This window comes from Pipra filicauda, unplaced genomic scaffold, assembly GCF_003945595.2.
Source record: "Pipra filicauda isolate LSUMZ 115617 unplaced genomic scaffold, ASM394559v2 scaffold41_size5083284_pilon, whole genome shotgun sequence".
In the NCBI taxonomy this organism is placed as follows: domain Eukaryota; kingdom Metazoa; phylum Chordata; class Aves; order Passeriformes; family Pipridae; genus Pipra; species Pipra filicauda.
Genome location: NW_024104554.1, coordinates 4,884,091 through 4,910,524, shown reverse-complemented (window position 1 = coordinate 4,910,524; position 26,434 = coordinate 4,884,091). Strand labels below are relative to the sequence as shown.

The window sequence follows — 26,434 nt, the reverse complement described above, 5'->3', positions numbered from 1 at the left end:
ACGCTTTCCTGGAGCCCTTGATTTGAACAGCAGGATAAGAACCCGCTTAATGACCTGTGAGATCCCGTTCGCCTTTTAACAACTGGGACTTCCAGAATGACGTTGTTTGCTTAAACCGCTGCGATCTCACACACCTCGTGACCCACCTCCAAAACAACAGCTGATTTACGATTGTAAAATACAGCTATTGTCGGGGGGAGGGAACAAAAACAAAGAAAAAGCAAGCCCGGACAAAACCCACGCCCTGGACCTTTCCGCTACTTTGTCCTCCCCGCCGGCCCGTAGGATCCCTCAGCGCTCCCGTGACGCGCAGGCGCGGCGGTGCCGGCCGGGCGGGCGGATGGCGGCGGGGCCGTGATGCTGCGCTGGTTCGTGGCCCTGCTCAGCCCCTGCTTCGCCACCAAGGCCGGCTCCATGTTCTACGCGGTGCGCTCGGGCCGCCGCACCGGCGTCTACCGCACCTGGTGAGCGACGGTCGCGCCGGGAGCCCGCCCCGCCCGGCCCGGCCGCGCCTCACCGCCGCCCGCTCTGTTTCAGGGCGGAATGCCAGGAGCAGGTGAACAAGTTCCCCTCCGCCAGCTTCAAGAAGTTCGCCAGCGAGAAGGACGCCTGGGCCTTCGTACGCGGCGGGCCCTCGGGGCAGCAGCAGCCCCAGCCCGAGCTGGCAGGTACCGCGTCCCGCCGGGGCTGAGGGAGGGGCGGGAGCGGGACAGGGCCCGGCCTGCCCGGGCTGCACGGCCGCTGTGCCGGGACGGGCACCGGCTCCGGCTCCTGCTCGTCCTGTCACTGGCGGTACCGACACGGCGATGGATGTGCCAGTGCAGCGAAGGTGCTTCTGTGGCTGCTTGGACAACAGTGCTTGTACCGTCTCCGTCTTAAGGGCCGTTGCATGTATGTGTCTCCTCTTCAGTTTGATCTAGGCTGAAGAATGACTGCTGTAATCTGTAGTACTTTTTTTCCGGGGTGGTGTCAGGTAACAAAGTAACATTGCTAAGAGATGATAACCACTGTTGTCTTTAGAATTAGTCCAAATAAAACTGCATCTTGTATGTGTTGAACTTTCTATCTTTTTTGTTTTTTGGAAGGTGCACTTTGTCTTCCGGCTGTAACACAGGAAAATGGTAGCCAGAGAGAGGAACTAAAATCCTTGTGTTGCACTACGTGCAAAAGGCCATATGAGCAGTCTACAAATGAAGAACAGGTTGCTAAGCGTGTAAAACATGATGAATTATTCTCAACATACTCAACACCAACAGTCAGTGAAGATAAATTTTCATATATGGGTGAGGTCTTTGATAAGTCCTTTAATTATTTTAATTTCTTTGCACTCTTTCATAAGCAACAAGTGTAACTATTAGAAAGCTTTCAGGGAGGTTTCTGTATGGCAGCATTAGGCCCACTGTTTCTTTTTAAAATGGAAATGTGAACCGTAATCTACTATTTCACATTGTCTTTCAGTGTAATTTTAATTGGCTTCAACTGGAATCAAGATACAGTTTAATTATATCATTATAGGTGTGATCTTATGTGTGTCTGGGTTACAGACTGTATTTAAATACACAGATGTAGCTTGGAACTTTTGAGGTTGGCTGAAGAAGACAGGGACTATTGTGAGAAGTATGGGACTTGGGACAGAAGCTGTTTTAAGGCTGACTAGTTTGACAGCAGTGAGGGTGTGAAGCTGCAGTGGAACTTCTGGTGTTCTGCACTACTAATTCACCTGGCTTCTGTAATTAACTTTTGGAAGGGCTCTCTGGGAAGGAAACTTTTGGGGTTTAATGTGCCAGCAGACATTTCTTTCAGCTTAAAGAGTCTGTGTCCTTGAAGGGGTGCTTTAACTTCTGATTTTGGTAATTTTTTTGTAGGTGACTTTGTAGTTGTTTATACAGATGGTTGTTGCTCAGGTAATGGACGTAATAGGGCACGTGCTGGAATAGGTGTCTACTGGGGACCAGGCCACCCTTTGTAAGTAGCTGGATAGATTTTTTTTTTATTTTAATGAATATATTACTGTTTGGTTTTATGTAGTTTACAATACTAGCCTCCTTTTAAATATGAAACTCTGCTGTTGAGACTCAATGACAGTGTTCTTAGACTAATAAGTTGCTGTGGGTAAAAGAGAAATCATCTTTTCTGGGAAAAATCAACTGGAAATAATATTTTATGGGGCTGAAGCTATAATTCGAGTAATGCAGAAAGTTTTAAAATAGAAGTACATGTGCATGGAAGACTATGAATGTAATTGCATATTGATGGCAGGTCCAAATGTGCAGATTGCTCTGTCCATGTGGAAGCTAGAGCTAGACTATAGTCATCCTCCTTTACGAAAAGAAAAGTATCTCTCTTCTATTATTTTTTTTAATGTGTAGTCATTATCCGCTCTTGTGAATATTTGGGGTAACTAATCTACTGTTCATTCCTTGGACACAGAAATACCAGTGAAAGACTTCCTGGACGGCAGACTAATCAAAGAGCAGAAATACATGTAAGTAGTAAATGTTCTGAAATGCTTCTCCACCTTAGATTGCAGTAGCACACTCATCACTGTTTCAACTCTGATCTTCAGAAGCTGGTTATGGAGTGGTGAGGGAAGTACACAAAGTATCCAGAGTTATGACTTGAAAGAAATAGTTCTCTTCAAGTTTTATTGGTCTTTATTGGTTTTGAACAAGGTAATTCACCTTGAGAATTCCTAAATGTCATCAAGCACAGCTATTTAAAACAGCCTTACATTAGGAAAGCCTGGCTCAAATATGTATAGGTTGCCTTGCATTTTTAATGTGTATGTTTCAGACTTTGGAGTAAGGGCTGCTGAGTAGAGGTTAAGGGGAGAATCAGCTTCTGAGGATGATAGGATCAGAGTGTCATAATCCTCAGGTAAATATAACACACAGTTCTAGGCTTCTGACTAACTTCTGTTGGCAACAGCAGATTTAGTCTTCCCTTCTCACCTCCTTTTAATTATGGTACTGCTACTATCCCACACTACAAGTTTGGGAAAGAACTCAAATGGGGAATTGATCTTAAAAGTACAAGAAGTTAATTTTAGTGAGAGACAAGTGGAGGTGGTGTTGGTGTGCCAGCAGTCAAACTTGTCACTAAAGAGCTTTTCACCTCTACATTCTCACCCAGCCACATCTCCCTGTTATATTTCAGAGCACCAAATAAAACCCCAACCTGTTAAGAGTTCCAGACTGTGAATCCTTCCTCCTAGCTAAGGAGAAAATGCCTAAAACTTGGTGTGCAGTTGATAGAGGTTGCGTTAGAAAATGGAGCAGAGAGCTGTTCCTTTGGCACAGAGTTGAACATCAGAATGTTTTGTGGGCTTTTTGCCAGTGCAACTTAAAAACCTGCCTCTTTGCCTGAATCATAAAGGTGTCATCTGCATGCATAATTTTGGATCCACTACTCTAAAGCATGTCGGTAACCGTGGGTAGGGAGATTACAGTAATACTCCCCATAGTTCTATGTTGGCATCAGGTACTTTGTTGGTATTTTAATTGCATGTGGTCAAAATTCTGTTCTTAACTGTGACTGTATTGAAACATTCCTAAGGCAGCCTGCAAAGCGATAGAGCAAGCCAAGAGTCAAAACATCAAGAAACTGATCATCTACACTGATAGCAAGTTCACTATTAACGGTAAGTTATTTTATTTTTCCTGATACTTAAAGACACACTGCTTGCTCTTTCATTACATAAGGCCCACGGAACATGCTGAGTCCTGGAGAGAGGGATATAAGGACAGAATGTATAACTTAGCGCTCATAACTGCTCGGGGAAATATTTCGAATCCTCAGGCATTGCCTGCATGAATTACGAGTAGCGTCAAAGTGCCTGTTACAGTAAAGGCTGACAGAAGTAGCCACAGGATTTTTGTCTTGAGATGTTCAGTATGGCACAAGGTCTAGAAAAAATGTCATTCATGTATACACTGTTAAGGCTTTCTCAGGAGATTACTTGGAAGTTGGTGTAGTAACCCTATAGGTTTCTTGTTGTTTTGCTTGGATTGGAGAGGCTGTCTTAACACGCATGTTGAAGTTCCCTTGCTTCCAAGCTTTTAGGCTACACTGGAAGACTAGGCAGAGATGATATGTGCTCAGAGTAGGTACTGAAAGTTTCACCTTTATCCAAAGACTTGGAAAATTTAATTTTATTCCTTATAAATACCATATGAAGCAGCCAATAAGAACTTAATTTCTGAATAAAACTTCTTCCTCTTTCCTCTACATTCCATCTATACTCGAGATCTTCAGATTTTGCTCCCGCGATAATCTGAACTGCATATGTATTTTTTTCTTTGTATGTCACAATTTTACAAAGGGAGTACATGTGTTTTCTGTTTTCAGATCATTTTGGAGGTTTTATTTTATGGGGTTTTTTTGAAATAACATTAAACAAAAACTTTTGATTAAAAATTAAATGTTGTGCTTTTACTCTTTGTTTTTGCTTGCAATTTGCTCTTGCATTCTGGGTCACTGAGGTGCAGGTTCCATTCTTGTTTAACTGAAGTTATTCTGCAAATGTGTCTAAGAGTTATTTTTTAAAATGCTGGAGAAGGAGGCTTGTTAAATACAAATGGATGTGGTTTGGTTTTTAGGAGGTTTTGTTTGCAAGATTGGTGACTTCCTATTTGGTTCAGGTCAGCTTGTCATAAAAACAGTAAGGATGTCTTACATTGTCCACACCAGCAAAGATCTTAAAGAAAAATAAAAAAGGATCCTTATTTAAGGAGTAATATAGTAAATTTTCTGGCCAGCAAGGGATGGACAGAATGTTAAGTTCTGTAGAACTGTGCTTACCTGGTCCTTCTCTGAAGGATTCTTTTTAGTGTACAGAAGCCATAAAACAGCTGGCCATCCATCTTTCCCCTATGCATGTGTCTCCTCAATTTCTCTAAACAAACAAGGCAGCAGATCTGTTCTAGCTTACTGTACCATCAAGCATATCCTTAGCTTCAGTTGACTGAAGTTCATGAGATAATTTTGGTGTAATGCATGTATAAGATTGTAGTTTTTAAATTAAATACCTGTTTGGGAAAACATGTTTCCGTAATTCAATTAATAATGGAAAAATACAGTCCTGAAAGACAGCAATAGAGAACCAAACAAGAATATCTTCTATCTCCACTGTCTTTGCCTGAGACTTTTACAGAGTTATTGTCTTATTAAAAGGCTATTGGATCCATCTTGATGCTTGCTGGCTTCCTTAATAGCATTTTTATGGTGATGCTCCCTTTACATGATAATCCCTTTACAGGTATTACAAGTTGGGTTGACAACTGGAAGACAAATGGCTGGAGAACAAGTTCAGGAGGAAGTGTAATAAATAAAGAAGATTTTGAAAGACTTGATAAGCTATCAAAAGACATAGAAATTCAGTGGGTAAGTTCCTCATTTCTTATTTTTAATGACATCTTAAACACGCGTCTTTTAAAACCTTATAAGTATGACCATAACTAAGTATTTTCTAGAGCATAATATTGTATATCCATAGATAAAACCATAAATACAGGGAAGCTGCTTTTTATATTTAAAGCAAATTAGCAACATATTCTAGATTCTTGGAACCAGTATTTCATTTATTTAAAAGAATGTTTATATTTCTTTCTGTCTCTTATTACTACTTAGAAAATGCCTGCCATAGTTATTTTTAGTTTGTTAATGCTGGTAGCAGATGAAACTTCTGTTCCTGAAAATCTGACCTTAAAACATAACTGTGTCTTTTTGTGTCATCGCTGAATTTCTAGATTTGCTTTTCAGAACTCTCTGAGATGCTGCTTCATTGGAGTAACTCAATCACAGTTAAAAACTGTTAAAAATTGTTTAAACTGGGAAAACTGAGAGTGTGTTACCCAAATAAACTGACTCTAGTTTTCTATACCTTAACTGTGTTTCTTCTAAGAAAAATTGGTACAGAAAGCTCTTTAAAACAACTATTTTTAAATTGTTTTGCTCTCCAGTAAAGAGGTAAACCAACTTCTGTACAGGTATTTCTGGTAAAATGTATTTTTCTGTAACCTTTTAACATCAGTGCTTAACATTGTAGGGAATATCTTCCCTCTTCTCCTTCTAACTTTTAGCCTAAATGTGGTATAAGACCACTGCCTCTAGAAATAGATCTGTGTACCGTTGACTTTGCAGCTGCTAGTTGAATATTTACTGGGCTTCTGTCTTTACCCTTTAGAAAACAGGATCACGTAGATCTTTAATGTGTGCTTTTTCTATGGGAAATCTACTGCAGATACTCTTCTGTTCATGCTGTTCTCTGTTACAGAGTTGGTGACTCCAATTTTAAGGCTGACTAGATTTTATATAACTACTCCTATTAGCTGTTGAGGAGAAGAAAGTGTACAAATTTAAAACTAAGACTAATTAAGACCAACTAAGTTCAGTTGCTCGTGGAGTATTTTACATAGTTAAGATACTGCTTTATGTACACTTCTTAAACCTGAATCTCTTAAACTCAGGAAGGGTTTTGTTTCAGGAGGAGCGCTGTGTGCCTGTACATCATTATAGTAATCCATTTGCTGAGGTGTGGGGTTCTCCATGGGCTGCAGGTGGATCTCTGTTCCACCAAGGACCTCCAGGGGTTCATGGGCACAGCTGCCTCTCCATGGGCTGCATCGCAGGCTGCAGAGGAATCTGTTACAGTGCCTGGAGCAGCTCCTCCCTCTCTTTCTGTAATAACCTTGGTGTCTGCGGGGTTGTTCCTCTCATGTATTCTCACTCCTCTCTGGCTGGTGTGAAGCATTTTTGCTATTTCTTGAACATGTTATTACAGAAGAGCCACCAGCTTTGCAGATGGGCTCAGTTGTGTCTAACCATGGGTCCATTTTGGAGCTGTCTGGATCTGACTCTCTCTGATGTGGGTATCTTTTCACAGAAGCCAACCCCTGGCTGGTACCCACTTGGTACCAAAACATTGCCATGTAAACCTAATACCATCTCACACACACTTCATGCTTGTCTCCTCTCAGATCTTGTCAAATAGCAAGCTTGATTTTAATTCCTCACCTTCCTCCACCACCCTTAGTTCTGACAAGGATGGGCTTAGGTTTGAAAGTTTTTTGAGTTCCTAATTGAAGGATGAACAGGTAAAACATCTGAAATTTGAGAGATTCTTTTAATACCCTGTTTCTGTATCCTAAGTGAGTGCTGATCGCCAGCGCTGTTAGTGGAATAGAGAGCTCCTGGCTTTTGGGGGAAGATTAACTCAGTTTAAGTACTGAATGCTGATAGGTTTTTTTCTCTTCTCCAAAACTGGGAATTTTGAATTGCAGCTGTCGTCTGCATTTCTTAAAGGCTAGGTTAGGTGGTCCTTATCCAATTCACTACTTCTCATAAAGATGATCTTCAAAATTTGGCAAGACTTTCCTTCAAGAAGAGAAACTATGGAAATCCCTGGGAAGAACAGCTAAGGGCTAAATGTGAGGTGAGGGCCTCTGAGGAGGTGGTGCTGTACTATGAATGAAAGGGTGTTGTGTGATCAAATTTCATGTATATACTTTCTGCTTGGTTTCTTGCATATCTAATACTCCTAAATTTTGTCCTGACAGATGCATATTCCTGGCCATGCTGGCTTCCAAGGAAATGAAGAAGCTGATAGACTAGCAAGAGAAGGAGCTTGTAAACAAAAGTGCTGATGTACTGGGACTAGAGACTGTTGCAGTGGGAGGAAGAGGCCTAACATGACAGCAGCAGCTTGAGCTGCTGTAATTGTTTCAGAATTGAACTTTGAACTGTACTTTATTCTGGCCTGAAGCACTAAATATATACCAACTTCTGGGAAGAAAAACATGCATTTCCTTCTATTGCATTTGTTTTACAATTGAGACAATATTTAATTGATATTGCATATTTGGGTTTATTTCATTTTATGGAAAGGGCTGTGGGGTCAACGTTCTTGTAGACTTACGAATTCACCATGAAGACAGACTTCTAAAGGAGTAATATTAAATAGAAGTGTTCTGTATTTTTCTCTTAGCAAAATAAATTATTTTTTTGTACAGACATATATATTGCAGCCCAAAATAGCTGGGGGCAGGGGGACTTTGGTTGATTTGGTAAGAGGTTACCTAACACAGCGATGTCCACTGATCCACTTTGGCATTCTGGTGTGGCAGCATCTGCCTCACAGATGGGCTTGTAACGCTCACCTTTGTGTGCCTCACAGTAACATCTGTTACAGCACCTGTAGATTTCTTTGTCATGTTACTTTGCAAGATAGAATGAACAAAGTAAAAAGCCAGGTCACAAGAAAACTTGGACAATGAATTTTTACTGTTCTCCTCTCTCTACCTGCTTCATGTCCAAGCTCTTTGTCTCTGGCTTCCTGTTTCCATTAAGTAGGTTTTTTTATGCATACTGGTTCTTATTAGCATTGTTAGTTCCTCTTCAGTGTTGTTCCAAAGGTCATTTTATCTGAAATAGAACTAGAAGATGATCAGCTTCTCCAGATCTACCAGATGTCAAGTGTTTGACTTCATTTTTTCCAGAAAATGCTGAGATTAATGGAATGGCTAATATGCACTTGAACGGGAGAGTCATTACCAGTAATCAATATAGTTTTCTTTTTTGTGCAAGTGTAGAAGGAAGAGCAAACAGGTTTGGTGTGTTATTTGGGTCAACTTCTCTGTACGGTACCTTTGTACCATTAAATAGTAGGGCTTAAAGCTTGAAGTCACTGAAGTGGATTTGTATTTGTTAATTGCTATACAGAATGGTTAGAGCTGCAGAAGCTTGTTACTTAGTAAAGATAATGCAAGAGAACTATTGAGGCAAAGTATGAGGTCTTCTGTATTCAGTCACACAGACTGTGGTAGAAGGCAGAAACTGGCTAGCTAGTAGTTAGGAAATAAGTAAAGATTTTTACTTTTTTTCTCTCATCCAAACCTGCACAGTAAAGGTCATCTAGGGGTAAGGAGATCACTGATTAGATTTTCCCCTCTGCTTCTTTCGTGTGTATGCACACAATTACGTGTTCATTTACTTGAAAAGTTTGGCTTGAAGGAAAATACCCTGTTACCCCATATTAGATCTCCAGTTGAGGCAGAAAAATGTGACAAGCAGTGTACTGAAGAGGTGGGATCTAATAACCTGCGTATCATACATCTTTAGCTAAACATGTACATCCTATTTGCTGTATGGAAATCCTATTTTTTTGAAGGAGAAGCTTTGGAAAAAATGTAGGTAATGGTTGGTAAGTCATTACAACTGTGTAATACTGAATTCAAGCAACTTGATTACCTGAATCTAATAGGTAGATTCTAATAGAAAATCTAATAGGAAAGAGTTTTATATTAATTTGATACCAATGTTTATTTTTCTTACTCTGGAAATTCAGGACAGAAGAAAGCCAAGCAGAAAGTTACAAGATTTAAGCTGATTAAAGGACAGAAAGCAAACGGTATTTCTTAACAGGGGCTTGAGGGCCCACAGAGGATGTTGGACGTTCAAGATATTCTTTTCAGGGCACTAGAACTTCAGTAGGGTATTGGCAGTTAGCAGCCATGACATTCAGTGGATTGACACTGAACTGGCTGGATTTGTATGTGCTTCTAAAAATGTTGGGAATACCAGCATTAGATCAGTTTATCTGTAGTGTTATGGGAGTTGCAGTTAAATTTATTCCAGAATTGCTAGAATCATAGAATGGTTTGGATTAGAAGAGACCTTAAAGATCATATAGTTCCAGCCTCCCTGCCATGGGCAGGGACATCTTCCACTAGACCAGGCTGCTCACAGCCCCAACCAGCCTGGCCTTGAGCACTACTAGAGATGGAGAATCCACACATTCTCTGGGCAACCTGTTCTAGTGCCTCACCACCCTCACAGTAAAGAATTTCTTCCTAGTGTCTAATCTAAACCTACTCTGTTTTGAAGACTGATACCAGGGGTTACCCTGACCCAGGTGCACCACCTTACACTTGATCTTATTGAAGCTCAGGATATTCCCATGAACCCAATTCTGGAACTTGTCCAGGTCCCTCTGGATGGCCTCCCGTTCTTCAGGTGTGTCAACTGCACCACTCAGCTTAGTGTCATCTGCAAATTTGCTGAAGGTGTACTTCATCCCTTTATCCATGTAATTAATGAAGATATTAAATAAAAGCAGTCCCAATATGGACCCCTGAGGGACACTACTTGTCACTGATGTCAGTCAGGACTCCGAGCCATTGACCACTACTCTGGATGCAACCATCCAACTAATTTCTTATCCGTATAACAGTCCACCACTCAAATCCATCTCTCACCAATTTAGAGAGAAGAAGGTTTTGGAGGATCATGTCAAAGGCTTTACAGAATTCAGATAGATGGCATCTGTATTTTGTACACTGATGTAGTCGCCCCTCCCCCCCCCCCCATAGGAGGCCACTGGGTTAGTCAGGCAGGACTTGCCTTGGTGAAAGCCATGTTGGCTGTCTCAAATCACTTCCCTGTCCTCCATGTGCCTTAGCACATCTAGGAGGACCTGCTTGATAACCTGAGGTGCTTAAACATGAATACTATACATTAAAAGGATCTGGTACCTTTCATAAGAATCTGAATAGTAGTGGTTAAGACACTGTAAGTATAAAACTCGTTTTAGGAAGAAAAAATACAAGGAGGTATTGTTTTTCAGTTGTTTGTCCATCCTTATATCGCGTTTTGCTGGCTGTTGGTTTATTTACCGTTTTTTCCTTTTTTTCCCCCTGATTAATTTTTTACTTTTCCATGTTGTGGGGTTGCAATGCAGGTCTTTGAGTCTTACCAGTAAGATCAGTCAGAAGATTGCGGCCAGAGCAGACAAGATGCAAACACGGTCACTGTTCGGTCGGGGCTGCAACCAGCACGTTACCGCGGGGGGCTGGTGAGACGCCTCCTCGCTCGGGGAGACCTCTTCTCCCCCTGCCTGAAGCTGTACACCAAAACGAAAGCTGCACGCTACGCAATGCACCTTATTCCGCACGTTTTGAGCTGCCAGGGTGCCCTTTAAGGCTCTCCCACAGGCCGCGGGGCGGGCCCGTCCCGCTCCCTGCCCGGCCTTGGAGCCCCGCGGGGCGGGCTCTTCCCTATCCCGGCGCGGCCCGGCGGAGCGCTCCGGCGGCGGGATGGTGCAGGCCTGGTACATGGATGAGTCCCAGGAGGACCAGCGGGCACCCCACCGGCAGCAGCCGAACCGCGCCGTCAGCCTGGAGCAGCTGCGCCGCCTCGGCGTCGTGTACCGCCGGGTACGGGCCGGGAGAGCCCGAGGGGATCGGGGCTGACCCGGGGGGATCGGGGCTGGCCCGGCGGGGATCAAGCAGCGAGCGCGGCCGCTGGGACGTGTCGCCCGGCGGAGGGGAGGCCCGGGTGCAGGTACCCAGTGTCCCTGAGGCAGCCCTGCCCTAGGGCGACAGGCGCTCAAGACACCTGGGGGTGTCTTGAATTCAGTGCCCTGAATTGCGTTTTGAGCAATGGGGTCCGAATGTTTGTTTTTTTGTCTTTCATTCCCCTCGCCTGGTTTTCAGTTGGATGCTGATAACTATGAGACCGATCCATGCCTGAAAGAGATCCGGAGAGCAGAAAATTATTCTTGGATGGATATAGTGACCATACATAAAGACAAGCTTCCAAATTACGAGGAGAAGGTACGCGGGTGTTCGGCTGCAGTGCGGGTTTCCTCGCCGCGTCTGCGGCTGCAGTGTGCAGCCAACTTCTGACACCGGCACACCCCAGCGGGGCACTGGGATGACACTTCCAGGGCTAAAATACATCCTGTACCCAAGTCCTTTACATTAACAAAGCACTTTTGATATTATATAAAGATAGCAGAGGCCTTTTGCTTCCATAGATTGCCTTTTAAGGATCGTTTCCATCACTCTCATTTGAAAACTAAGATTCCTATTTAGGAGAGCCCCCCTCAGTGCTGACCTGTCCTCAGAGAGCCTCTCTGGGATGAAGGCAAGTGTTACCATCTGGGCATAGACTTTGAAGGCTAAAACATCCTAATGGCTTCTTGCATAACACGTCTTTTTAAGTAAATGTCAACCCCATGAAATTGGAGGGATACATTCCCTATACAAGAAGATTTTTTACCTTGGGAAGCTGGTACCTTGACTATTTCATATTCATATTTCATATTCAGCTGAATGCAAAGGGTGCCAGCCTCTCAGGTGAGCCTCCTAGAAGGAGATTTCTCATCCCAGCCTCTACGTGATGGCTTGTTGCTCTGACCAGTGACACTTCAATATTTTTATTAAATTTCCATTTACCAGTTTGTTTTAAGCCCATTGTGTACTACTGGTTTTTAATTGATGAGAAGGTGAGTCAGGTAGTAACTCAGATTGCTGGGAAGGCATTACCTGACGCAAAGATGGGCCATTATTTACTGGACACAGGGACTTTTGCTCATCTTGCCATGCTGGATCAGTTCTGGCTCAAGGACACCTGTACAAGTGTGGCTAAATATCATGCAAACCTGAGGAGGGGGTGATGGTACCTGGCATTGCACTGCTCTCTGCACTAACCCACTCAGGTCTCTATTAATTGAACCCTTAAAACATGTTTTGTATTCTGTGTATGTATGAAGAACTCACCAGAGAAAACGAGAATGTCACTGCTGCTGCCTGCGAGGAGAGTGCCTGGAGATGGGGCTCACTGTGTGTGGGGAGGTGTGACATACTGTTTACATCAGATTGCTGTAGATGGGCCATGTTTGGCAATAACTGCACTTTCACAGACAGCTGTAGTACCCCATGCAGCTAATTCAGCCCTATACAAGTATAAAAGAGGCGGGATAATCTGTAGCTTTGTTTTGGCTTTGCATGTTGGGAATAAAAAGGCACAAAATTACCAAACTGAACAAGTGCAAAGACCAAATCCTTGCAGTGGGAAGTTTTACCCATCTCTCTCTGAAACAGGTATCAGCATTACTGTTATTCAGAGAATAGTTATGTGCAGCTAGAGCTGCTGTTTCATGTCAGAAATTCCTGTCTTCCAAAGGAAATGCAGCAGCCTGCTTAGAAGTGTCCTGAGATAGAGTCTGTCTGTCTGGCTCGGCCATGTTAACAATGTTGGTTTCCTCTGTTAGTTAAAATACAGTTACCCTTTGAAAGCCTTTCTCTGCTCTGCTGTGTGTTTCTAGCAGATTTCTTTGCGGTTTTCCTGCATTCAGTAGTTTTAAGAAATACTTGCTATTCCTAGATAAAAACATTTTATGAAGAACATTTACACCTAGACGATGAAATTCGCTACATCTTAGATGGATCTGGCTATTTTGATGTTCGAGACAAGGATGACAAATGGATCCGGATTTCCATGGAGAAAGGAGACATGATAACCCTCCCTGCCGGCATATATCACCGATTTACACTGGATGAGAACGTATGTTGTTGTAGATTACCGTAAATTTTGATGACAAATCCATGTGAGTATATATCACATTAGTAACTACATGCCCTGAGACTTGCAGTTCATTAGGAAAACATATTAAATATGAAGTAGGAGTGTGAAAAATACTAAATAATTTATAGCATCTGAACCTTTCATCTCCAGGTCACAAATCCAGCTGCTTCTAGTCAGCTGTAACTGCAAGTCATTGCCACGTGACATCTGGAGCATATCTGGCGTGACAGCAGCCAAGCCCTGCGGCTGTCCCTCCCACAATTGCCCCTGCTGTCTGTTGAGGTGGAGATGGTGTAGATGGATCCTTCTGTGTTGCCTTGTTGCGTGTTTTTGAGGGAATAGAAAAGCATATCTGTGTCCAGCAGTGGCACTTCTCATGAGTGTTACATTCACCTTCAGGGAAAGAAGGATTTAAGGATCCAGAGCCACTACTTGCAGTTACTGTGTGCTAAAGTGGATGCTGGCTTCACAGCAGGTGACCTGCTTTGGGAAGGTATTTTTGGCACTGGGAGCGTGAGATTGGCACATGTAGTCCTGATATGTGTTTGTGTTCTTGTGGACTTTTATAAACTTGTCTGTAACCTCAGAATTGTCCCTGCAAAATGGGGAAACGTGTGCTGTCTTCTGCTTGGCAAAATCCCATCTCTGGAAAAGTCTTGAGAATGGTATTGTTTTTAATCAGCTGTCCAGATAGCAGTTATCATACAGAGAGAGATGCTGCTTTTATGAAAAAACTGATTTTTTCCCATCTGCAGCTTGAGATCCACAATGAATCAGCTACATTTACTATTTTTAGACTTTTTCTTTACATAGACAAAATGTCAGGGGTTATGGTTGAATCCACAAGAAGTGTTAAATGTTTGTTCACTCCAGAATCTTTAGTACAGAAGTGCCATCTTCAAAGTAAATTCTTTAAGTGCTTCTAGACCCTTACATTTTACAGCTAAGTTCTTTCGGTATCTAACTTTATTTTTGCCATTGCTGAGCACCTGGGTGCAAGACAAGCATTTATCAGTTTTACAAAATAGGTAGAGTCTAAATGGGTAGCATCGAGGACAGAAGAGGAGGGTTCTCCATAACTATGGTTGGAGCACTTCTGCAGGATATAAAATCCCATTTTCTGCTGCCACAGCTGTACCTTGCACCAGGCGTACTTTTGGTTAGCTGGTGGTAGAGGCTGTTGCTTTTCCTGTTGGAATCAGGAGAATTTTTCACTTCCTGTAAGCATTATTTTTTGGCTCCGTTCAGTTTTTATGGGTCTGACTTCAAAGCTTCTGGTATTCCCCAAAAGCACTGTGTATCCATCTTGGGTATTCTGATTGCTGCTGTTTATCTAAGCAAATAGGATTTAGATGCTGCGTTGCTCAGTATTGTGGATCCTCTGCAAAAGGTTTGCATAAGACAGGATTTTTTTTGTTTTCTTTGAAACAGGGAGGAGTACTGTCCCTGCCTGAACTGGAGGCACTGGTCATGACACAATATATCACAGCAGTACATGGGAGCCGGAACAGCAGTGTAGTGGTATAATTTTCTGGAATGTATGAAGCTTTCAGTCCATCATAAAATGGTTTCAAAATTTTCTGCAGAAGTGCAAACGAAACCTTAACTTCAGAATGAAGATCTCTTGAAAAGGAGCTCTTAAATTACTTGTCACTTTTTGTTCTTTGGCAGAACTATGTGAAGGCAATGAGGCTGTTTGTTGGAGAACCTGTCTGGACAGCGTACAACAGGCCGGCTGATGACTTCCCTGCTCGGAAACAGTATATGAAATTTTTGGCTGACGAAGCACAGTAATGGTGTCTGAGACCTGACAGGTGGAACAGCCTGAAGCCCTGTCAGAATAAATGTGCCTAGTGGCTTTTCACTGATTAAACTTCTATTTATACAGGCAACTGGAATCAGAGAATCATAGAAAAATTTAGATTGACGGATTATTTGGAAATCATTTAATCCAATCCTGTGAAATACTATGCAAGTTTTAAAGCTAGACCAAGTCGCTCAAGACCCTGAGGTTTCCAAACCTGGTGGTGAAGGTTCCACTGCTGTCTGGGTGCCCATTTCAGCACTTAGCTGCTCCAATGGCCAAGCATTTTTTCTTCATGGCCAACTCCCTGGTGGCAGTTTGCAGTTATAGTCTCTTGCCCTTTCATTTAATGCCTGAGAAGAGTCTGGCTCTGTCTTCTCCACAGTCCCTGCTCTAGTGGGAAACTGTAGTTAGGTCTCCTCTAAGCCTTCCCTTCTCCAGGCTGGACAAACCAGTGCCCTTGGCTGGGCTGGGCTCCCTTCAGCACATTTTGTCCTAGTTCTGACTGCTGAGGAATGTCACTTGTCACACTTGACAGTTAAGCTTGAACCACTGACTGTTCTGAGCCCAGTGGCCCAGAAGTTTTTCACCCACCTTGTAGTTTGTATCCTCAGTCTGGCTACAAGGCTGCTGTGAGACACGCTAGCGGAAGCCTTGTTGGTGTCAAGGTAAATGGCACCTGCTGTCTCCCCTCTGCCAGAGTCAGTGGGGGGTCAGGCAGAATGCACCCTTGGTGAATTGGCATTGACTGGCTGCTCTGCATCGCCTGCTATTGTACCTGGAACAGCTTCCACAATGCCTTATTCTGTAACATTCCTGGGGACTGAAGCAAGGCTGAAAAGCCTGCGGTTCCCCAGATCTTCTTTCTTGCCTTTTTGAAGGTGGTAGGATTATTTGCCTTTTTCCTCATCTCTGTGACCTTTCAAAGATGCCAGCAGCCTTGCAGTGACATTAGCTAGTTGCATTTACAGTTGCTTCAGGAATCCGTTTTCCAGCTGTTTTTTTTCCTTGATATTTCTGGCAGGTAGAATTGGGAGAGGTGGGCTACATTAATATTCATTTTGCTCTGAATCCATGCTAATGAACTATGTAGGATTCTGGTTTTAATTAAAGAAAATAAACCCTGCTTCATTCTTGTCTAAAAATGTTCATAAGACAAATTTGCATAATCAGCATTTTAATATGCAGCTTCCCAAGTTCTGCCCTGGTACAAAAAGCTGTGGTTTTCTCAGTAGAATGTTGCAATTTGCTCTTTGTGAGTTATTAATAAAATTACTTTGACCTGCATATGTTGGTTTTGTGCGTTTTTTTTTTTCTTCCTTTTGCTGATATTGAGGACACAATGAGCAACAGTGTTACTGGAATTGTTAATCAGTTTTTATTCTTTGTGCTGACACTGACTTGTTCTGTAACATGGGATAAAGCACTGTGTGCCTCAGTTTATTGAGCTGTGAGGGAGAGAAGAGTAGACTTAGGCACACCGAGCTGATTTTCAGTAAATTCCTTGTGGTTACACAGGACATGCAGCTCCTCAGCAATGGTCATTGAAGTATTTTGGGATGAATTTGCTCTTCTCAATGACAAATTATGTCAGCTGGGAAGATGTGCTGCTTGCTCCAGCTCTTAATGGATGATGAGCTGACTGCAGCCTCTGTGGTGATCCAGACAGATAAAATACAAGCTCCTGCTTTGCAGTCTCCTGAATAAACTTGACTCTAGAAATAAGTTGATACTTGGGCCTACCTGGATTTTCCCAATATAGCAGATGATGGATAATGGAACTTTCCCACCGCTCTCCCCTCTGAGCATGTACACAGTCATTCTTCAGTAGGCAAGTGTTTTCCTCACTTTGTAGCAGCATTACTATTAACCATTTCTAGGTGTTTTATTTCTTTAACCGTTTCTGGAAGTGAAGTTGCAATTTTGAAGTGAAATTGTGCTAAGCTTTATCTTAAAAGTTGGAAAGGGTAAATAAAAAAGCCATATGTTTCCTGCTTTAGGGTCTTGTGTTATAAGCTAGATGAGATGCAGGGACACAGCTGACCTTCAGCCTGCCAGTGAGGGCTCAGTTTGTGACAGGGGGTGCAGGCACAACCCAGGCTTGCAAAATGCAAGCCCACCCAGTGCTCCATTCAGCCCGTACTGGCTTTCGTGTGGTGGTCCATAAGCCTGTTTGAAAAATCAGTGTTACTAGCAAATAGGTAGTTTAGGTGTAGTCACACATATCAGGTAGGCTTGCATGGATGCTGTGCTGTGACGTGCCCCATTGGCTCGGGGATTTGTGTGCCACTTGTCTAGAGGGAGCACTTGAGTGTTCTCTTGTACAGCACACTGGGGCTTCCTGGTCCCAGAACAAACTTTGGGGATTTTTCAAGGTACAGCTACAGGAATAAATGACAGTTATTGCCTGCAGCAGGTTTTATTCCTTTGATTTATATGCCACAGAAAATTGTGTTTCTGAATGTAAAGTAAAATGACAGCTTTCTCCTGGTGCTGGTATCAGCCCCTGGTATCCAATCTAATTCATCCCCCTTCTGCTTTTGTTTCTTTTTTTTTTTAACAGAAGCCAATGTGAGACTGTTTTTTCCTCCTATGGGCCTTTCCATTTTGATCTCTCTGCCAAAGAAGAAGTGGAGGCAGCAGGATGGGCTCTTATCCTCTAACAGACTGGGGGAGTGACCAGGAAGAGAGACCAGGTAATGCATTCTCCTCGGGAGATTTACAGTTTGGAGCAGTGATGAGGGACGGACAGTAAAGCCACTGCCCGCAGCAATTGCTTTCAACAGCTCGCTGATGTAGGATGTGACCTGGGAAGCAGGACTGAACCACCTTGTTTTGTTGCCTCTCTGGAGGAATATATACACCTGGTACAGCTTCCATCTCCTGGATGTCAAAATAACACACGATCACCCTGCTGAAGATCGTTCATCATTTTCACAGCACAATGCATTCTGCTGCTGAGAGGTGGCGGGGGCTGTGGGGTCTTACTGTCAACACTTTTGAGTCTGTGCCCTTTAGTGCTATAGGTGTCTTTGAAAGGGTGAAAGCTTTGCTCTCTGAAAGTGTTTTTTGTCAGCCAGGAAAAAAGCAATTTGGTGCTGGTATAAAGATTCCACACCTGCAAAGAGATTACATGAGAGATTACAGAGGGAGGAAACAGCTGGGCAGAAAAAAGCATTAATAGAAAACACTCCAGAATGTGTAGAGAGGTGGGAGGGAGAGCATGCCATTCCTTCAGATGGAAAATGCAGTTTATTTTCACGGTAATTTTTGTGTTTGTTTTTTTTCTTTCTTTTTTTCCCCCCCCACATACCTAAAAGTGCAAAGTGAAATTGATTTTTGTTCCAAAAACATCAGTCTGATGTACACGTAGTGGAAAAACTTGGTATATTGATGTAGTATGAAAATTTATGTAAGTAGTTCCAGCAGCGTCATGTTGGCAGCATTAACTCAGGCAAGGGGAATATTTCAACTCCTCCAGGATTAGAGTTGAAAAAAAAAGTTAGGAGAAAAGGTACTGAGTGCAGAGATTTGAAGATAGCTTTTTTGATACCTAGGTATTATTTTCTGCTTTAATCCAAACTTTTCCAAAGTGGCATCTACCCCATTTTCTCATGAACATCTTGAGAGGCTTTTTTGGAGTGGACTCAATGCAAACTGTGGATGGACAGTAGGATTTTTAATAATTTAGGTGGGCAAATGACTGCAAAATCTGTGACACTGCCCTCCCTTGTTGTATGTCCTGGGGCAAGTTTCTTGGGCTGGATTTTTTAATGAAAAGACATTTCACAGCCAGTTGGTGGTTAACTAGTAACATCCATATCAGACACTTAGGGCTGCCTAAAAATAGGTGAAGGGAAATGCTGCTGGTGATGGGTGTCTTGCCCTGGGCTGCTGGGAGCAGGAGCTGTGCTGCTTCTTGCAGCTGCGGGAGCTGGGAGCTGCCTGTCCTGGTTGCTGAACTTGACAAGTATAAATCTGCATGCACTCAGAGCATCGGGTCCCACTGGCAGAACAGGCACTCTCCTGCCTGGTTTCTGGCTCCAGGGAACTTATGAGAAGGGACAGTTTCCCAACAAAGGCTATCATTTAATATCAGCTGGCAGACAGCACTGCACATAAAGACTGAGGTGCAAACTGAGCAATGCTTGAAAGAATATCCCTTTGTAGCCAAATCATGGATTTAGATATTTGGCCAGGCAGAGGCTGTGGACCTGACCTGTGCTCTGCTCAAAAATGACATCATCTGTTTGAGAGTCTTCCCTGTGAAAATGATAGAAATTCTCAAGATTCCCTCCCCTCTCCTCTGAGTAGGGTCACTACCACTTGTCTTCTATTTCCTCAAGCCAAATAAACATATCAACTCATTGGGGGATGAATTAGTGTTACAATTTAAATATTCCTGGCTCAAAGATCCAGATTTGATCTGATTTGCTGCATGCATTGTGATTTTACAGCTTGATTCCCAAAACATTTTGTGTTTGCAAAAAGATACTCCTCTGCTATACCTGCAATTTGAGAAATTTGTTTTTTATGTGACTGAGTCACTAGTTCTCATTATTTATTAATTGTATAAATACCCAGATAAGGCAAAGAAGCAAAATTTGACAAAACAGAGCGCTTGGGGAAAGATTCAGCAGTTAAAGGATTGTCAATCTCTTTCAATTCTGTCTTCCCCTGCTGCAGTTCTCTCTGGGATACCTGCACTAATTTTGTTTCATTGTCTGTGCTGCTTCTCAGGGTGCCAATTAATAACTGTTGTGCCTGTCAATGAGCCATATTGGCTGGTAGAAAATTGGGCTGGGTATGCTTTGGGATTGCCTTTGGTCACGGACACAGCCCAGAGCAGCCAAGCTGAGCTCTGGGCTCTGGTTTCCCCTGTGATCACAGGCACTTGAGCTGGGAGAATTTGATTTGGGTTCACCCTCAGGCTTTTTTTCCCACCAAATGATTCAGGCAACTTAAAACTGACCTGCTATTCATGGGAAGGAGGCAAGTTGTCCTTGGTGATGCTGTAACAAGGGGACACAAAGTTGTGGCTGGGTTATGCACAGGCTGCTACCACAGGTCTCGGGCTCAATCCTGCTGCCTGCCACTGGAGTTCGTCCCAGAGTCTGCAGTACTTGCTCACACACCTTGCCTTGCAAATAGTGTTTGTTTTTTGGACTTGTTTTGGGGGGTTTTGTTGTGTGGGTGTTTTTTCTGTTGTTTTTTTTCTCGTTTTGTTGTTGGATTTTTTGTTTGTTTATTAATAAACAGCCCTAGTAATTCTATTCTGCAGCTTTTTACTTCAGTATTTTCAATTTAGCACTGATAGTCTTGATAGTTTTTCAAAGCCAAAGAGCAACCTTCTCCCTCCTTTCTTCTGTGTCTCAAACAAGTAGCATCCAATTTTTTCTGTCTTTGTAGGAAAATTATAAGCCATTATTGCTGGCTTTCAGGTGGATTCATTTTAATGACTCTCATACATAATAAACATCGGTAGATGACTGCCCAAATGTAGGACAGGATCAGGTGTTGATCCAGAACAGTTTGGAAAGGTGGCACCTAGGTCCTTCTCCCACCCACACCTTCCTCTTCCTCCCTGACACCAGGGTTGTGACCATCTTTCACACCTCTTGAACATGAGACTGCTTAAATTTGTAATTCTCAAACTCACTGGGAGAACTAAGTGGGAAAGCAGCTTTCCACTATCATTGTCTGAAAGTTAGTGCTGGAGCTTGTTTGTATTCAGCACTACAGAATTGCTGTTCCAATGCCAGAAACTCTGTGCAGGTTCCTACCTTGTAAGGTACCTTACTGGTAAGATAATTCTTTTCCCCAATGCTTTATTAGGTGGGTGGAAAGCAGGGTGGAAGGGGTGGATGGCATCTTCCTTTGAACTCATATTATAGGTATGAGCTAATGGATAAAACTCACCTTGTTCTAACATCTTTAGTCTCCTTGGCCTCTGCTCAGGACAGCAGCAATATAGGTTGCTACCTGAGCAACCTCAGAGCAGTTGGCCCTGGCTGCTGTGGTTCTTGCCTACTTGAAATACATTTAAATCTATATTTGATGCTTCAGTCCTGTTTTCAGACATTTCTCAGTTGTAAGTTGAAGCAAGAGAGGGAATGTGTATTTCTCACTACAGCCAGATACAACTGGCCATGGCAGTACCACCCATCCTGCAATCTTCTTTTGGACACCTACAACGCATGTGGTCCATGAAGAGCATCAGCTGATGTACAAATAAGAGAGACATAGCTTAGCTGTGCACACAGATTATACCCCGCTTATCCCCCTCTCTGATTTGAAGAACACCTGCAACAAAGGCTTCAGAAAAGGGTTGTCTGTCTACTTCGTATTAGGCCTGTAGTGCAGAAAAAACAGGAGCCTACCCAGGCAGGGTGGCAATTCCGAGCACATCCTTTTGTTGAAAGCCTCATGATGAAGATGAATCTGAAGAGGGTGTTTGTTGGCTTGGTGAGTTTTTCCATCGGGTCAGTGAACTCATCCAGCTTGTGCACGAGTGCTCTTGCTGACATGAAGGATGGTGTAGGTGGAGGAATCATCATCCTTTCCAGTACACTAACCGAAGTCTATTGTAGAGTCTTAGGCACAGAGGCACATGCCTTTTGGGGAACATTTAATGGGTCCAGTCTGAAAACTGAGGCACCAGGAAAATGTAAATGACCAGCTGGTTAGGGGATGCCATTATCACCTGAACTGCAGTTAGGTACTAGAAATGGCAGATAGATGCTCAAGTCCTTCTGAGGATCAGGGTCTCCACGCATAATGCAATTATTTGAATCTCTGAAGTACAGCTTCTTTGCTCCTCTTTTAATAAAAGTGGAAATTTAAATGCAAAACTTCTGTTAAAGCACATTAAGCTTTAAGACTTGAATACAACAATCAGCTCATTCAGGCTCTGCTTTCCACTGCTTTTCTCACTTAGCCAGATGACACATGCATGCTGTGTTTTAGAACTGAGCTCTGCCCTCATTTACACCAGGAACCCTCATTAAATTCAGCTGAATTCATTGAATTTAACAGAATTGCCTGGTGTAATTAATGTTTTGAGGACAAATTTTGTCCTTAGCTTTAATGCTTTAACATCATAGAGCATTTAGATGTGTTACTGGAAGAATATAGGGAATTCAAACACTTAATTTGTATATATGTTAAATCCAAACCATAAAGTGACATTGACAGTCTTTTCTGCATTTCATAAACAGTTAACAATTTGCATACATCCAGCAGTGACAATATGCCTTTGCATTTAAATTTTAATTATTCTGCAAGTCTACCAGGATGTCACTTGTTTAATGGCTCACTGAGCTTAGAGGTCACCCAGTCCAAGTCTCCTTTAATGGCATTTTTATCCGAGTAAAAGCTTCTACTAATAAGAACACAGCAAACATACTGAAGTGAGACCTATGTAGTAATACACATGAATTAGTATGTAGAGAAACTTGGAGAACAGGGGATTATATTTTCAGAGTGTTTCTTTTTAATGGTTATTTGACTCTGACTAGGATAATAAATTTTTATTCTCTGCCGATCAGAACACAGGCTGTCATTTACATGTGCAGTATCAGGCACTACTGAATCAAAAAAGGAAGCATTTAACTCCTTGACTGTACAGAGGCAAGTGGCTTCAGCATGCTGGATGATAACGGATCATGCTACTTTCACTTAGTATTGGAACAAACAAATGAAGCTTCCTGAAAGTGTAGAAGATAGTACAACAGCTAAAGGCGTATGAATCTCTGCTGTATTATTTTACATGTCACTGTAAAAATTTTTAACTGGAATCACAGGATAGTTTGGGTTGGAAAGGACCTTTGAAGATCATCTAGTTCAACCCCCTCCTATGGGCAAAGACACCTTCCTCTAGACCAGATTGCTCAAAGCTCCATCCAGCCTGGTCTTGAACACCTCCAGGGACAGGAAGTCTACAACCTTTCTGGGCAACCTATTCCAAATTATTCCAAGAATAATTTCCTTATGTCCAATCGAAACCAACTCTCTTTTAGTTTAAAACTACTGTCCTATCACTACATGCTCTGGTAAATTGTCAGGGGTCTCAAAGTCTTTGAGAACAATGGTGGTCACATACCAGGACTTCTTTTTATCTCCTAAGAAACCCCATGGCCAAGAAAAGTGACCTATGCTGGAGGAAACGTACCACTAAAATAACTTAACAATGAATACAGTGAGTAACATACCAGATCACATTGACAGCTGTAACAAATGAAAACTATAGTGATTTCTACTCACTTGTAATACATAAATGGAGAATTTGTCCAATTACTGTTAAACCTTGTCTAAAATCATAGCAGTATTTAAAACAAATGTAAACCCTCATAAATAATAATGCAAATGTAACTACTTTTAATTTGCTATTTTAATACTCACTGAAGTTATGTAAATGGTGTTTAAACCCAGCTGAAGCAGGTGGTGCTGAATATTTCATTTTTTAGTTTAGTAGCAGTACCTTAGGACGAGTCTACCCAGGTGCTGCACAGCTCAGATCCAGCTGTGGAACCTGTAAGCCAAGCCAGAAACAGAAATACCAACTGACTGAATATTTTTTTCAGTTGATTGGTACATAACTAGCTGTCACTTCAGTGTACAAATATGACCTGTAAAACATAAATATCCTGTAAAAATCGAGCAAGTTATGTCTTTTGAGGCGATCAAATCTTATTTCTATGCATATCTAGATTGCAGAAGTTTTCAAACAACCTGATTTTTGAAGACAACTCTTTGGCCCCCGTACAGTATCTCCAGATGGACAAGCATAAAAATGAGTTACTGGTTACTTAAAAATACAAGTGGGTGTATTTAAAGAGAGTGAGTATTAATTGATGGATGTGGTCTTAAAAAATTAACACACTTACAGAATTGTCCCATGGCAGTGATTTATGATAAGAAGCTACTCCAACTGCTAAACATTAAATCTCAAAACAATAAAACCCCCAAATGAACAGATGTATATATTGTATTCATGTACAAAGAGTGGGAGTATTTGCATTGAATCATTACAATAGAGATGAAGGGAGAAACATGGGCAGAAATGTGAAATACACTACCACAGTGGTACTGTGATTCCTAAAAAATCTGTATTCCAAGGGATGTCAAAATCAGTGTATGCAGATACTGCTGCCTCACTGATAACTGCCTTGTGTCCTGCACCCCATTTGCTTCCACTCTGTGTGGCCTAACTCGTAGATACCTCTGCCTCAGGCTCTGCATCATTTTCCCTGGGAAATACTTTGTACACAGTGTTTTTGTTTGATAATAGGAAAGGAGAGGAACTGCGTTGAAAGGGGTTGAGTTTCTGCTTTAACTGACAGTGCTCCTTTCTCTGCCCAGCAGAATGCCAGAGTGGAGCAGCTTTCCAGAATCCAAATGTTTTAATCTGAAACAATTAATTGCAACACAAAACCCAGGGAGACCACTTAGTATAATCCCTCATACTGTGGGAAACTGATACTGTGTGGGACTGTACAACTCCCTCACATGCTCTCCGGACATGGTCCTGGGCAACCCTGCCACTGAGGGCTTGGGCAAGATAACCTTCAGCAGTTCCTTCCAACCTCAGCCGTGCTGTGACTGGATGGTGGTTATTGAGCAACCTCCTCTGAGAGCCTTGGACACACAAAGGTGCAATACCCAGGAGTCTGATGGGGACAAAAGACACACAGTATAAGCAAGTGAAGTGCATTCAGAATTTCCTTTCTGTAATACACATACTGATATTCTGTCAGTAACTCTTAGCTGATGAAATCAGCTCATGTGATTTGCTCACTAACTACTGAAAAATCATCAAGACAATATAAGGTCAAATTCAGTTTTTCTTACAAAAGAATCTGAGTAGCTGACTGTATATGTGTATATATATATATATACATATATATATAACTGAACAGTAATAGACTTGTAGGGATGAAGCAGGCTCTAGGTCACCACAAAGTCTTCACAATGACAGGCCTGTATAGAGCTAACAGATTCTGTACTAATGCCACTGAGTATTCATAATTGAATAGACTTTATTTCACATTTACACATCAGCAAGAGTATATACAATTTAAAAAAAATTAAATTTTTTCTTTGCTGGAAAAAATTAGTTGGGAAATGATCTACCCTAACTTGAGACACTGGGTATTAAAGCTATCACCCTCTTTGATAGCTACAGCCTCTAGAAGTGCCTGCTTCTTCTGCATACTGCGAGATGACTCGAGTTCATACATAGTGGTCAAGTTGAAGAGAACACTCTCATGTAGGTAGTGTTTAGGGTCCTGCTGAACCATTCCTTCCAATTGCCGGAGGGAATCCTTCAGTTTTCCCAGGTAAAGAAGACAAACAGCAGCATTGTTGTTCGCCTAGAGAGAAATATATTGTAAATAAATAGTGTGTGTGGATCTATATATATGTATGTGTGTCTTTACAAGCGATGAGAGAGAAAAAGAAAAAAAGTCTAACATCTGGATTTACAACAGATTTACTGTATGCTAAGAATTACTATTTTTTTTTGTGTGAGCAAAAATTAAAATACATTATCAATTACACAATGCAGTCCTTTTCTTCTTGTTATTCTCAAGATCCACCCTGTGCCAGTTAGGACCTGCTGAGTTCTAAGAGTGGAAACTCTAAAAGACAAAGTCTAAATTGAAATATAAATAGTATAGGACATCAGTTAATTTTGAAAGCCGAGTGAAATAGATTTCAGAAACTACATGAGCCTCTGCATACTGTCATTTTCATACGGGTTTTTTTAATGACTTCACTATATCTTCAGAAGCGTTTTTCTCTCTGGCTTACATATAGAAGATCCACATAAGCAACAGGAAGATATTATCTTATCACAAAGGCATCTACAACTGACTTCAAGTAAATCCAGCAGATAGGGCAGTCTAAATACATCATAAATGATCAAGTCAGGTTCCATTTTCCTTACCACACAAAACAGGTTTTATGAGTTACCGAAAGATTTTAACAGTACAAAGTCATATAACATGTTTAGCAGCAGAAACTTTCACACTTTCTGAAAGCTGGAGATAAAGGAAGAACACAGCCTTTTAAAAGAAATATTTTTCTCTCCCTTCAGGAAACCTTACAGATCTTGTGCGATTTATAACAGACACTATTTTACAGCCTGCAAAATGATGCAATTCATGTGCTTCTTAAAATCAGTCCCCTCAGTCTTTAAATGGCCTTGGATCAGACTATTGGGGGTAAGCTGTCTGATTTCTTAGAAATACTCTTACATGACCATGC

The 26,434-nt window shown here is 42.0% G+C and overlaps 3 protein-coding genes across 4 annotated transcripts in view; 2 read left to right on the top strand and 1 right to left on the bottom strand.

Annotated features, from left to right (window-relative positions):
- Positions 1–323: 323 nt before the first annotated feature.
- Positions 324–8,679, top strand: RNASEH1 (ribonuclease H1). The gene is made up of 8 exons (XM_027726063.2): positions 324–464; positions 538–668; positions 1,086–1,283; positions 1,866–1,965; positions 2,431–2,485; positions 3,556–3,640; positions 5,258–5,382; positions 7,557–8,679. Exons 1-8 carry the CDS (start codon positions 358–360, stop codon positions 7,641–7,643), a joined length of 888 nt encoding a protein of 295 aa, XP_027581864.1. The 5' UTR covers positions 324–357; the 3' UTR covers positions 7,644–8,679.
- A 2,198-nt stretch (positions 8,680–10,877) lies between these two features.
- Positions 10,878–16,456, top strand: ADI1 (acireductone dioxygenase 1). The gene is made up of 4 exons (XM_027726072.2): positions 10,878–11,210; positions 11,490–11,609; positions 13,165–13,344; positions 15,037–16,456. The coding sequence occupies exons 1-4, from the start codon at positions 11,091–11,093 to the stop codon at positions 15,157–15,159; spliced, it is 543 nt and encodes a 180-aa protein (XP_027581873.1). The 5' UTR covers positions 10,878–11,090; the 3' UTR covers positions 15,160–16,456.
- An 8,547-nt stretch (positions 16,457–25,003) lies between these two features.
- TRAPPC12 (trafficking protein particle complex 12) overlaps positions 25,004–26,434 on the bottom strand; it is a 49,136-nt gene continuing 47,705 nt past the window's right edge. The window contains exon 12 of one of the 2 annotated variants that reach the window (XM_027726060.2): positions 25,004–25,539. In XM_027726060.2, coding sequence (XP_027581861.2) covers positions 25,297–25,539 — 243 coding nt within the window. In that variant the 3' untranslated portion in view covers positions 25,004–25,296. The remainder of the gene's footprint in view (positions 25,540–26,434) is intronic. The other variant, XM_027726061.2, reaches the window with a different exon arrangement.

Bases quoted from the DNA above. Each gene is read 5' to 3' on its own strand.
- RNASEH1 (XM_027726063.2), top strand. From the start codon at position 358: ATGCTGCGCTGGTTCGTGGCCCTGCTCAGCCCCTGCTTCGCCACCAAG. The intron at 1,966-2,430 runs GTAAGTAGCTGG...CCTTGGACACAG, and splicing joins TGGGGACCAGGCCACCCTTT to AAATACCAGTGAAAGACTTC. The intron at 5,383-7,556 runs GTAAGTTCCTCA...TTGTCCTGACAG, and splicing joins AAGACATAGAAATTCAGTGG to ATGCATATTCCTGGCCATGC.
- ADI1 (XM_027726072.2), top strand. From the start codon at position 11,091: ATGGTGCAGGCCTGGTACATGGATGAGTCCCAGGAGGACCAGCGGGCA. The intron at 11,211-11,489 runs GTACGGGCCGGG...CCTGGTTTTCAG, and splicing joins TCGGCGTCGTGTACCGCCGG to TTGGATGCTGATAACTATGA. The intron at 13,345-15,036 runs GTATGTTGTTGT...GTTCTTTGGCAG, and splicing joins GATTTACACTGGATGAGAAC to AACTATGTGAAGGCAATGAG.